Raw genomic sequence first — 12,467 nt, 5'->3', positions numbered from 1 at the left:
CTGATAGAACCTACAACTTGCACTAAAAATTAAAGTTAATTTTTTTTTCTCATCAGCCCATTTAAGCATGTTCTGTATTCTATATTTGGAAATAAACAAAGTTGTCTAAGTTAAAATTTTGTGTAAAACATGGATGGGGTCAATTTTTTTATCAGGGCTCAGGGATTAAAATAACGGCAAGAAAATAGGGATCAATGGGTCCTGGATATACCATGTTACGACCCTGAGTTACTTAGTATGTAAATTACAATGACATCACTTTAAACTAATGATTGAAATTAATCATATCATCACTTATTCGTAAAAACGCTTATTAACTTTTCCCACTTTCTAAAATGATTGTTTAATTTGTCTCTTTTCCTGGCAATATGGAGTTCGATGTTGTAAATACGCCTTGTCCTGGCTATAAAACCTAGAAGAGAAGGTATACCATTTTGGTATTTCCGAGAGTAAATATAAAACTTACCCAGAAGCAAAATATGGTTAAACAGGAGAAAATCTTCTGCAATATCGAACTTACCAAAAATGACGTCCTCTTCTTTAAGGTTATCAACAGAGATGTTATTATCGCGCAACAAGGACAAGACATGTTTCCAAAAACTAGATGATACTCTACAGGAAAAGAGTAAATGCTCTACGGATTCAACCTCTGTTTGGCAGAAAGCACACGATGGCCACTCAGCCAAGCCGAAACGAAACAGTTTTTTGTTTGTAAAGACAATACGGTTTAGATTCTAATGTTGTGCGAAAAGATAGCGAATAAACACTTTTCCAATCAATATCAATGTTTGAATACTTTGCTGCTAACTTTACTTTAGCAGTAGGCGTTGTTTGTTTTTTCTCCAGGAAAAGCCGGTAGATTTGCTTTGAGGAAGCATCAAGAATTGGAACCAAATTGTTACTTATAAGGATAGTAGGTGAATCCGGAAGTGGATCAATCATCGGTGCAGTAGTTGCCCTTTTAATTGTCAAGCACCAACTGGCAGGCATAGAGTTAATAATACCGATAATGAAGAAACCTTGCTCAGGATTGAGATTTTCTTTAGTTGAAAATAAATCGCAAATTTTTAAAAACCCTAAATCTGCAATATCTCTACAATACACAGATTTCTTATTAATGCAGAGAAGCTTGTTACTCCAAATAACTTCATTTGCAATTTCATGTAGCAAGCTGGGTGTTTTTGCATTTACTTCTGACCACGCATCGAGACATTGCTTGTAGAAACTTGGTAGATAAATTCTTAATTTAGAAGTATCAAAATTACAATGCAATATGAGCTACCCACCAATGGGGATAAGAACCTCATTTAAAAGAGCTTTCCACAGACTTTTATAGTCTTCCAGATATTTTTTTATACATATCACTCGTCTGGTACGAACCATAGAATTAATATCGAGCATATTTAAGCCACCCTTCTCAACTTCTGAAATCATCACATTTCGTTTTACTTTATCTTACTTTATGTCGAAGATGCCATAATTGGTAACAGACCCTTTGCAATAGCTCAGGGTTCCAACATTTTAAGGTTGATGAACACTCTTGGACATATGATTGGTCGGAAGAGAAAAGGAAAAAGCATTTAAGGGAGTTCCATGAAGCCCTTCCAGTCGTAACCACGGTGCCAAGAGGAGGCATTTACAGCCAGCAAAATGATTTGGGACTTAAAGAAAGTGGGGAAGGACGTCAACAAGACCCTGAAGGTGGGGAAAGTCCCCCTGAAGAAACGAGGGAAATACGTGAGGAGACTTCAACAGCACATTCACTCTCCATTCCTTTTTGTGAAACTGGCTTATCCTCAGTTTTCTTACCATCATACAACAAAGCTGCGTGCTTGCTTCTTAGCCGCACTAACATCGTGGAAGCTCCAGGAAATCATAAAGGTTTTCTTGTTCCAGGTGATACCAGGGCAACTTCTTATTTTGTGGCGGTAAAGAAAAACGGAGTCTGCATTTGTCAGTGGGAAGGTTTTAAAACTGCCTCTCTTTGTTCTCATTCACTTGCTGTTGCAGATCACATTGAGCAGCGATACCACCTTAAATGGCTAGACAAGCCGACGGCTAGAGTATGCTATGGTTGCCGAGGAAAACTTTGACCGTCTGATTTGAGTGTGCCCCCTCATCCACTTGACGTGGTAGTGTCAACTAAAGAGTATCGTTCTTGGTATGACAAGTCAACAGGAACAACAAAAATTACGAAGAAACTGGAGGCCACCCACTACCACGTAAATCCCGTTTGTCTCCGGGCAAAAAATGTTGATTTCCAAGCATCGCTTCATGTAAGCATCAATTCCGAAGATCGCCAAAGGATGCTAGATGTCCACAAGAATTTTTTAAAGCAGTCTTCGAACATCACCATTATCTAAGACCGAAAGGACATTAACATTGTGTTACCACTTAACAAACATATTTCACGACAATGACATGTGCAGTTTTAATGTTTTAAACACAAGGAGAGAGGACGATGGATTTCCCTTTATGAGCTTTTCCCTCCTCTGAACAAAGAATTTGTGTTCAAAGGATTCCAGTTAGCTTGTACCTAGTCTGGGAGGTACTCCCATACACAGGTTGTGTGCCGCCTAGTAGGGAATGGTTTATGCTCAAATCAGGTTACATTTTTACCCATTGTTACTATTTAGTTTTTAATCTTCCCCTTGACAAGGGTGTCATTTTCGGGTTTGAGCCTTAATATGTTATCAATCTATGTTCGTCTCATATTTCATAGTGTCAGGGTTAAGACCCTGGGCGGCACACACTTATTCGAAATTTATGGGATTACCCCTCCCCCCCCTCCCCAGCATGCCAAAGTTTGGAATAATATATAATGGTTACGTTCCTGTTATTGAAGTTCTAACCTTTCAATTCCTTGTCATTTAATACATAAAAAGTTTATGTTAACTGATACATTTCAAGTTAACATTCCTCGGATCATCAAATCAGCTTAAAATTCCTGTGACTTGGATACGCCGATGTATGTCGACACAATTCAGGACAATTTGACCTGTACAACTAAAGAAGAGTGCTAGCAGCAGCTCGCCAAGCCATGACGTGAAGTAATCTACACCTGTCTTACCAGTCCGTAAACAACCCCATTACCCTTTCATGTTGCAAAACATTAAGTTAAAACGTCTTAACAATAAGCTTTAAATCGTTCAATTGAGCTGCTTTCTACAGCCCAAAATGTACCAGGCACTCTTACCGATCGATACGTCGATGTGAAGATTTTTACTCACTTCCTGCAGTACTGCTTCTTCTTCTTTTTTCCCCAAAACTAGGAATGTCTTTTCCTTACTTAGTATGCTTCCTTCAGAAAACAATAGCTCGGGTTCCCGATGAGAAAAAGAGAAACGAGCCATACCATCACCATATTTTCTTTTACTTTCTTAGAAGCCTGGGAATAAGGTGTTTCGGTGTCAGTCATATCACAGGGTGCCCTCAGTCACAAAAGGCTCCTCGAAATAAGGATTTCTATGGGAATTAATCGTAAGATTCATAAAACGTTAAAAATTCACGTTAAGTGCCATTTAATATACATACCTCAGAAAGACATGTAAAAAACGTCATTTTTAGCAAGTTTTGATGTTTTATCGATAAACTCCGGCCCTCATACTAATCATATACATAATTTAGCTTAGGAGGCTGTTGTGAGTCTAGGTGCCCTGTACGTAAATTACAACTGGTGAAAACAATTTACAGTCTGCAGTCTGCGGTCTGCGGTCTGCAGTTTGCAGTCTGCAGTCTGCAAATGTCATACAACGGTATTTCAGGAAGTTATAATTTATAATTTTATTGTACCCTTTGAACCTTTTTATGTAGGAAAACTTGTCTTAACAGCATACAACAAGAAAGGACTTGGTGGGGCCATATATGTCAAGTTCACATGCTGTGGCTGTCGGGAAGTAGACATTGACTACAGGAGCAGCCAACTAGCCCTTGAGTCTAGAAGACACCTGGTGTCCTTGGTCCTTTCTCTAGCTTTTTTTATTAGTGGGCACGGATATGCTGCTTATCAGAAAACTTTAGCGAAGGGGTTGGGATTAGGTGTAACTTCAGATAAACCTTTTTTAGAAGTAATAGAGCTAGCACTCCCATACATCAAGGATATTTTAGATGAGATGTGTGATGATGCCACGCATCAAATGAAACAGGTCTCATCAGATCAAATCAGTTGCTGGTCCAGAGCGGTGACATGCTATGATGGGTGCTGGCTAATAGGGGGGCACTTCAGTGAAAATTGCACCTTTGTTATAAAAAATTACATCACAGGTGTCTTTCTTTATTATGGGCATTCGTCTATGAGAGATGCAAACAGAATTTGTGATGAGGAACTATGGTAAGGTGCTGCCAAGTCATCAGAGGGCCACCTTAGTCAGACCCTTTGGGCTACGGCTAAGGATGAAGGCCTGAAAGTGGCTACCAATTGGCACAACACAGATTCCTCATCTGCCAAAGGATTTCGGTATTCTTTTCCAAATGCACAAGAGTCTAAAATAATGTTGTGTGGGAGTCACGTTGGGAGGGCGCATGGTAAAAGGCTTGAAGAGTTAAAAACCATGTCTTCATTTAGTGAAGGGTTCATCGCCTTGCACAAATCAGACTTTCCTGCAGTTAAATCAGTGAAGTGCTGTTGTGCTGGCAAAAAGCATACTTTTGTTGCTAAAAAGGAGAAACCTGTTTGTGGTGGTATTGGCCAGGGCTTTATACAAAATGCCAAATGGAACCATTACTGTGCATTAGTTGATCCTGGAACTAGCCCTGATAAATACAGAGAAACTATGCTGACTCTTGGCAAATACCATAACAGGGACATTCATGAGTGGGAAGGGAGATTTTGTTCTTTTTATCCTTTGGTTAAATGTAGTTGTAAGGAGTGCAAGGCAAGTGAGAATGGGTTTTAACCAGACATGAAATGCCAAGGACAGCCATATCACTCTGCTCATGCCTGGAAATGTGACCTTCATGGACTTGCATATGAGAGAATGTGCTAAGAGGGCAAACAATGCAGAAAAGGTAATAGATCTTGACTTAGGAAAGGGTCATTCAAATCTTCCCAAATCGATATTCAGTGTCCTAACTAAATTTCGCGCCAAGGACACCAACCTGCATCAAAAGAACTATCAGACATCCACAAATCTTGGACTTCTGCAAGCAAGCATGACGTGGTGCTTCAAGAATAAAGAACCACATTAACACTGGATCATTGAACTGTATTCAAAGGTGGGTCTTCCAATATTTGACAGAATTCAAGAGATGGTAAGCGTTTCTGCAATAAAATGTCAGAAAGTCATTGAAGAATATTTGAGAAGAATTACATCCGCTGAGTGCTGCCAGATGAGCCAACACCCACTGAAGAATGGTTACTTCCCCATTTTCCCGTTGTGCGTGCTGACAGGACTACAACGAAAACGAGGACTGTATTTGATGCGTCAGCTAAGTTTCAAGGAAAGAGTGTGAACAGTGAAGCGTTACCGGGGACGAAACTGCAAGCGGACATGTTTAGCATTCTAGTCAGATTTCGAAAGGAACTGGTTGCCCTGGTGGGTGACTTAAGTCAAATGTATCATCAGCTTGCCCTTACTCTTGAAGACAGGCCACTACACAGGTTTCTATGGAGAAATATGGATCAGAGCAAGGAGCCAGAAGTTTACGAATTCTTGAGATATGTGTTCAGAGGGTGTTACCGTCCTTTTTGTGCACAGCATGTGTGGCAGAAGCATGCGGATGATCACAGAGCAGAGTATCCTCTAGCAGCTGAAGCGGTGAAGAACAGTTGTTATATGGATGACCTGATGCCTTCAGTGGAAACGGTGGAAACAGCAAAGGAGATGCAACAGCAGTTAACTGACCTTGGAGATAAAGCAGGATTTCACATTCGCAAATGGCTCTCTCAGAAGCCTGAAGTTATCATGGACGTACCAGAAGCTGATCGAGCAACTAAAGTGGATATCGAAAAGAAAGAATTTCCAGTGATGAAGACCTTGGGAGTCGTGTGGATTGTTCAGGAAGACAAGTTCTCATTTTCCGTTGTTCCACCCCCAGACGAATTGATATTAACAAAGAGGAACGTGCTGAAGAAAGCGGCCTCAATTTATGACCCCTTTGGATTTCTGACGCCCTTCGTAGTGCGAGCTAAAATGCTGATGCAGGAAGCTTGGATTGAAGCTCTCGGATGGGATGAAGAATTGCCAGATCATTTTAAAATGGAATGGAAAAGATGGTTCTGGGAACTTGGAGAACTTGGTGCGGTCTGTGTTTTACGATGTCTGAAGGAAGACAAGGAACTTCAAGATGTTACTATTCACACGTTCAGTGACGCGTCTGAGAAGGCTTATGCCGCAGCATCGTACGTTCGCCATGAGTATGAAGATGGAACAGTTAGCACAAGATTAGTTGCTGTAAAGTCAAGGTTGGCGCCATTGAAGGCCATGAGCATTCCGCGGTTAGAACTCATGGGAGCATTGACTGGTCTCCGACTGCCATTGAAGATATGTGCAGCACTGGAGCTTCCTAGGAACAAGGCCACTTTTTGAGTGGACAGTGTAAATGTCGGGTTTTGGGTCCAAGGACAGAGTCGAAATCTTAAACCTTTTGTATCCCACCGGGTTGGGGAAATTCATGACGAGAGCAGTCCAGACCAATGGCGGTACGTTCCAACGAAACTCAACCCTGTGGATCAAGGGACTCAAAGAGCTTCAGTTCAAGAGCTAGTTAAGGATGACTGCTAGTGGTATGGACCCCCGTTTCTAAAACGTAGAGAAGATGAGTGGCCAGAGAGGAAATTTGGAAAAGCCCCAGAAGCGTACAAAGAAGTTAAATCAGTGAAAAGAGAACAGCTCGTGGAAAAGGAGCTAAGCATGAATGCACAGAGCTATTACGTGGAAACAGTCGAACCAAAGAGCTCACCAGACCCAATGGAGTATTCAAAATGGTACAGAACCAAGCCAAAAGGAAAGCTGGAGATCGGAATTTCTTTGGTGCGGGTGACTGGTTGGATTAATCGATTCTTAGCAAATGTCAAAAAGCCTCAAAACGATGGAGAAAGTGGGGAGTTGAACCCAAGGGAACTTAATCAAGCAGAAGAGCAAATCATCAGGGCGGCTAAGCAAAAATGCTTTCCTGACGAGATAAGAGCACTTGAAAACAACAAGCCTCTCCCTAGTAAGAGTACGTTACTAAAGATTACACCAAAGTTATGTGGGGGACTTCTTTGATCAAACACGCGACTACTATATTCAGATGATTTGGCAGAAGAGACGAAGTTTCCAATCATCCTTCCAAAAAATCACATCGTTACCAAGTTAATCGTGAAGTATCACCATGAGAGGGAAGGTCACGAGATGGGAGTGAACTTTACATTAAACCATTTACAAGAGCAGTACTTTGTGATTCAAGGACGACAACAAGTGAAGAAATGTATCAAGGAATGTGCGGAATGTAACCGAAGATTCAGGGGCTGTCCAGCACGACAACTAATGGCACCATTACCTAGAATTCGATTAGAGATGACTCAGAAACCATTTGCAAATTGTGCGACAGATTTTGCAGGACCATTCTACACGATGCAAGGACGAGGTGGACCACGAGTGAAGCGCTACCTTTGCTTATTTGTGTGTTTACAGACACACTGTTGTCATTTAGAAATGGCTGCCTCCCTGGAGACGGATGCTTAAATGTGCGTATGGTGGCTAGACGAGGTGGCCTAAGTTGATGCTCAGTGATAATGGAAGTAATTACGTCGGAGCAGCACGAGAAATCAAGGAGTTAGTGGATAGCATGGACCAAGACAAAATTCAAAAGCTTACTTCCAACCAAGGAATTGAGTGGCAGTTTAACCCACCAGAAGCGCCACACTTTGGCGGTGTCTTCGAAAGAATGATCAAGTCAGCCAAGAGGGCAATTTATGTAATTTTGAACGAAGCTGATGTCAATGATGAAGAATTACAAACCGTGTTTACTGGAGCCGAAAGTTTGTTAAATTCGAGGCCTTTAACTACAGTTAGTGGAGATGTCAATGACGAGCCTGTGCTGACCCCAAACCATTTCTTAATTGGACAAATGGGTGGAGAGCTAGCCCCAGACACAGTCGATACGACGGCAGTCAGTGTGCGTAGACGATGGAGACGAATACAGGAACTGATTTGTAGAGTATGGAGTCGTTGCATGAGAGAGTATTTGCCAAGTATTGGATCCCGGCAAAAGTGGTTCCAACCTTCAAAGAATCTAACAGTGGGGGACGTGATGTTGGTAATTGATCCAGACGCACCAAGACGGGATTGGAAGCTTGGACGAATAGAGGCAGTGCATCCTGGTAAAGATGGACTAGTACGAGTCGTAGACGTTAGAACCAAAGAAGGGGTGAAACGAAGACCAATTTCCAGAATTTCACCGTTGGAATTTGAAGATTACTAAGTGACCGGACAGAACAGTGAACTAACTAGCTATAGTCGTAAAGATTTGCATCATGACCACTTGTAGGAACAGTTGAACAGTTCATGATTTGTTTAGTCAGAGAATTTTAAGTCTAAATCTGACAGATTGAACCTTTCAACATTTGAGCATTTGAATTTTAACATCTGAACAGTTATTGGAACATTTGAACAATTTGCGTTATATTTGTAAAAGAGATCAATTGAAGTGTTGGATTTTCAGTCAAATGTAAATCCAGGAGAGGGAAAATGTTAAGGATTATTTCTTGTGCCTTTTTTCTAAAAGAATTGTTTGTAAGGACGAACTGGAAGTGCATTTTTACCAGAAATTACATTACGCACGGGAAGATTGATTGACATTTTCAAATAAAAGTCCCCGGATTTAGGAAGGAGCGCTTACGCCATAGAAAAAAATCTTGTGTGGATGTTTGTCTTTTTGTTACGGGATTTTTTCAATGGGAACTCTGGACTTTTTTAGGAAGAGGACTGAGAAAATTTAGGAACCTAAGGAGAAACAGACGTCACTTTATGACTCTACTTACACTGTTAAGTGTTCAGTTGCTAAAACCAGGCTCACACTCATCTTTAAACTGCATTTAAACTTTTGATTCGCAGTACACCAAAAGACACTGTCTTTCAGTAGCATACAACATTGTACATCTCAACTACAAAATGAGTACAGTCATAGTTGTGTTGAAGAAACTTGTGACTGTCACAGATGTTCAAGTTGAATCTTAACAGGTTATGGGCCCAGAACGTTGCAACTGAGCTAGTCACCGAGCTGAAATAGAGTCAGAGAACTGATTGATTGTGTACGTGGAAAGCCCGGGATTTTTTTCCTTGCCGTGCTGCCTGGCCTGGAGTTATTTTCAAGATGGCGTCAGAATCGAGAGGCATGACTGTAGTTCCTTCTAGATGAATTGAACTATGCTACATGGAAGGTCCAGTGTCGAATGGCTTCATTGAAAGAAGGCTTATGGGGAATAGTAAGCTGTACAGAACAGTCTCCTGGTGTGAAAGATGAAAACTTCCCAAAATTTATAGCTAGGAAAGACAAAGAATTGGCAACGATCATACTAACTGTTCAACCGTCTCTACTGTACTTGATTGGCGACCCAGAAGACCCTAGTGAGGTATCGCAAAAGCTAGAAAGTACGTCTCAGAAAAGAAAATGGGCCAACAAGGTGGAAGCGCAGCGTAAACTTTTTTCTTTGAGGCTAAAAGAGGGCGCTTCTGTACAGGAACATGTTAAAGCTATGACCAAGATTTCTGATAGGCAGTCAGTGATTGAGGATCCTATTTCTGATGAAGACCTTGTTGTGCGCTTACTGGCCAGCTTACCAGAATCATATTATGCATTGGTTACTGCCCTTGAAGCGAATGAGGCTGTGCCTAGGATGGAAGTTCTTACTGCGTGTTTGCTGCATGATGAAAGAAAACTGAAAGAACGAGTAGGCTCTGAGAGAAGTAGAGAAGGAATGATGACTGGAAAACAAAGACCAAAAGGAAAGGGACCCAAGTGCCATCACTGTGGGAAACTTGGCCACATCAGGTCAAACTGTAACAAATGGGTCAAGAAGAAGAGTGACTCAAATCGAAAGGAGGCCAGGAGCAACAAGTTGACGGTGAATAAGGCTGAAGTGAGGCGAAGAGATAGCAGTAGTTGAGATGGTGATTGTGTTGGCTTGATGGTTAACCACGTGTTGTCGGTGAATTCCACTGGCCCCCTGAATGAATGGATCATGATTTCAGAAGCAACCCAGAAGTAGCAACAAGAATCTATGAAGACTACCAATCAGCGATTTGCTTGGCCAAGAAGGTTCATGGGCACATAAAACACATTGGAATCAAGTACCATTTCATCGAGGAAAAGGTGCAGAATGGAAATGTGGAGCTGAGCTGCTGTTGTACAGAGGAAATGGTTGTGGATATGCTTACTAAAGGCCTTGGTCGTGAACAGTTCAGAAAATTAAGAAAGATGTTTGGATTGGATGAGATGCTGTCTTGTTCCACCTCTGAATGAGGAGTGTTGAGGAAGAAACACAAGCAGTAACACAGACGCATTGACGTTGAGTACTTTGTTATGACTATTTGTTTATTTCAAGGACCCAATTAGAATATTATGTAATGTTTTCTAGAACTTTCTATAACAAGTCAAGAATTGTATAAACAGGTGTTTTGTCTTCGCGTTATATAAGCAGTTTCAACATACCAGTGTGCTCTCTTTTGTCGTGGATTGACCTGTAACAGAGTTCTCTTAAGCTTCTGGTAGAAATTAAAGCTCAAGTTGCGTTTAAGAAACTTGTGGCTGTCAGACATTCAAGTTGAATCTTAACATTTTGCTCACATCTGTTTCTTCATTTCAAGCACCAATCCTCGCCGTGACTGGCTACAATGAATGAAGGAAAGGATTCATTTGTTAATCTTCAGATGAGTGTGATTTGAATTAATTTAGCCTTTCCGATTAATTTTTCCTGGGTATATCTGTTTAGGAGTTATTTAGGATCGCTTTTCGTCCTCCTTTAGGCTTTGTGAGTCCGGCCTAAAAGCACCTCAGTTCACTGTTGCTACCATTGTCAATGGCTATAGGAGAACTAACCTTACGCCAGTTATCCCACCCCATGTTTTTGTGCCCCCTGGCACACTTACATGTAGCTTTTAGTTTTATTTCATTTGCTGTAGTGTTTAATTTTACGGGTATAATTAAAGTGGGTTATGGCGTTGCACCCAGGCCATATCCAATATTCTCCATGATTTGTTGCCTATGTTATTTCTTGTTTCTCTATTAACTTCTAGAAAGTGCAGAAAGAAAACCACCAAATTGAAACTGTTTCATTCCATGAAAATGTCGATATCTCAGACCTGAAGCAGGAGTCAAAGTCTCTGAAGCATGAAATGAACAATCTTTGAAAGCATTTACCTTATTTGGAAACGTATTTGAGAAGAAAAATGTTTGGGATTGTTTTTATTTTACAGATGATAGAAATAATGGGGGCAGCAGGTGTTTACTGGTATTCACACTAACGTGCATATTACTCTGCATTTAAAAGCTGGCAACGCTATACCAATGTTGCAATTGATATGTTCTTCACAAAGGAGACCCATTCTGCATCTCGTGCAGTGGGAAATAAAAAATAAGAAAAGTAAAAATGGAGCTGGCCCTCAGCCTATAAAATCAGTCATCATCCAGGCTCTTATTGGTAACTTTGTATTGTGTTATGTAAAAACTAAACAAGATACTGTGCCTGAGCTGATTGGTTAATTGAAGATATTTACCAAAACTTACTGGAGAGAGAAAACATTTTCTTAGCATAAATTTCCTCCCTTATTTCCACAATGTTATAGATCGAAGCACTCAAGGCAGTTTGAGAAAACTTGTTCTTGTACCCATTCTGGTAGCCTCCCACGCAGATGTCCTTAGGGCTTTCGTGGGGAAGGAATGTGTGACAAGGCCCTAATAACTGTGTGGGAGGCTGTCATTCTCCCAAACTGAAGCGAAGCATTTTCTATGTCCAGTACCTCACTACCCTGAAACGTAGCATGTAAATTACACAATACAACTTATGCGGTACGGTTATTGTAAACATGCACTATATGCGATAAAGTTGTTCTGCGTAAATTGGCCTTTAGTTCCCTAACCAGTGTGAGAGTATATCTGTCTTCCATGTCTTAAAATGGTACGTTTGGTGACCACATCATGCTTCAGGCTGCATCTCATCTTTACAATGTGGAGTTCCAAGTTCTTTCATCTAATGGACCTGGGTATATAGCTACTATTTCTCCAACCGTCGTAAATCTGCTATGTACTATCACTTTGGGGCATTTTACAGAGAATGATGGAGAACGCTATGTTTGCTTACCAGAAGAATATAATTCGAGTGAAATAAATATTGAGGCTGAGTGTTTCGCAGATCTTCAAAGTAATCCTTCTCAAGACTTAGACAGTTCTCCAGTTGTTGGTACACCTTTGTCATACAATGCAACACAAGAAACTGATCAAGGTTGCCAGGAAGCATGAAACGAGGAGAATGATGAACATACGTG

The 12,467-nt window shown here is 40.9% G+C and overlaps 3 protein-coding genes and 1 pseudogene across 3 annotated transcripts; all 4 read left to right on the top strand.

Annotated features, from left to right (window-relative positions):
- The window catches only part of LOC140926120 (uncharacterized), a 7,312-nt pseudogene extending 1,861 nt beyond the window's left edge, over positions 1–5,451 (top strand).
- A 38-nt stretch (positions 5,452–5,489) lies between these two features.
- Positions 5,490–6,527, top strand: LOC140926113 (uncharacterized). Its single transcript, XM_073375910.1, has one exon. It carries the CDS (start codon positions 5,490–5,492, stop codon positions 6,525–6,527), a length of 1,038 nt encoding a protein of 345 aa, XP_073232011.1.
- A 324-nt stretch (positions 6,528–6,851) lies between these two features.
- Positions 6,852–7,667, top strand: LOC140926106 (uncharacterized). Its single transcript, XM_073375903.1, has 2 exons — positions 6,852–7,161; positions 7,234–7,667. The coding sequence occupies exons 1-2, from the start codon at positions 6,852–6,854 to the stop codon at positions 7,665–7,667; spliced, it is 744 nt and encodes a 247-aa protein (XP_073232004.1).
- Positions 7,668–7,704: 37 nt separating this feature from the next.
- Positions 7,705–8,406, top strand: LOC140926100 (uncharacterized). The gene has a single exon (XM_073375898.1). It carries the CDS (start codon positions 7,705–7,707, stop codon positions 8,404–8,406), a length of 702 nt encoding a protein of 233 aa, XP_073231999.1.
- The last annotated feature ends 4,061 nt before the right edge of the window (positions 8,407–12,467 follow it).

This window comes from Porites lutea, chromosome 1 (assembly GCF_958299795.1).
Source record: "Porites lutea chromosome 1, jaPorLute2.1, whole genome shotgun sequence".
Classification (NCBI taxonomy): domain Eukaryota; kingdom Metazoa; phylum Cnidaria; class Anthozoa; order Scleractinia; family Poritidae; genus Porites; species Porites lutea.
This window is presented reverse-complemented; position numbering and strand designations above follow the sequence as displayed.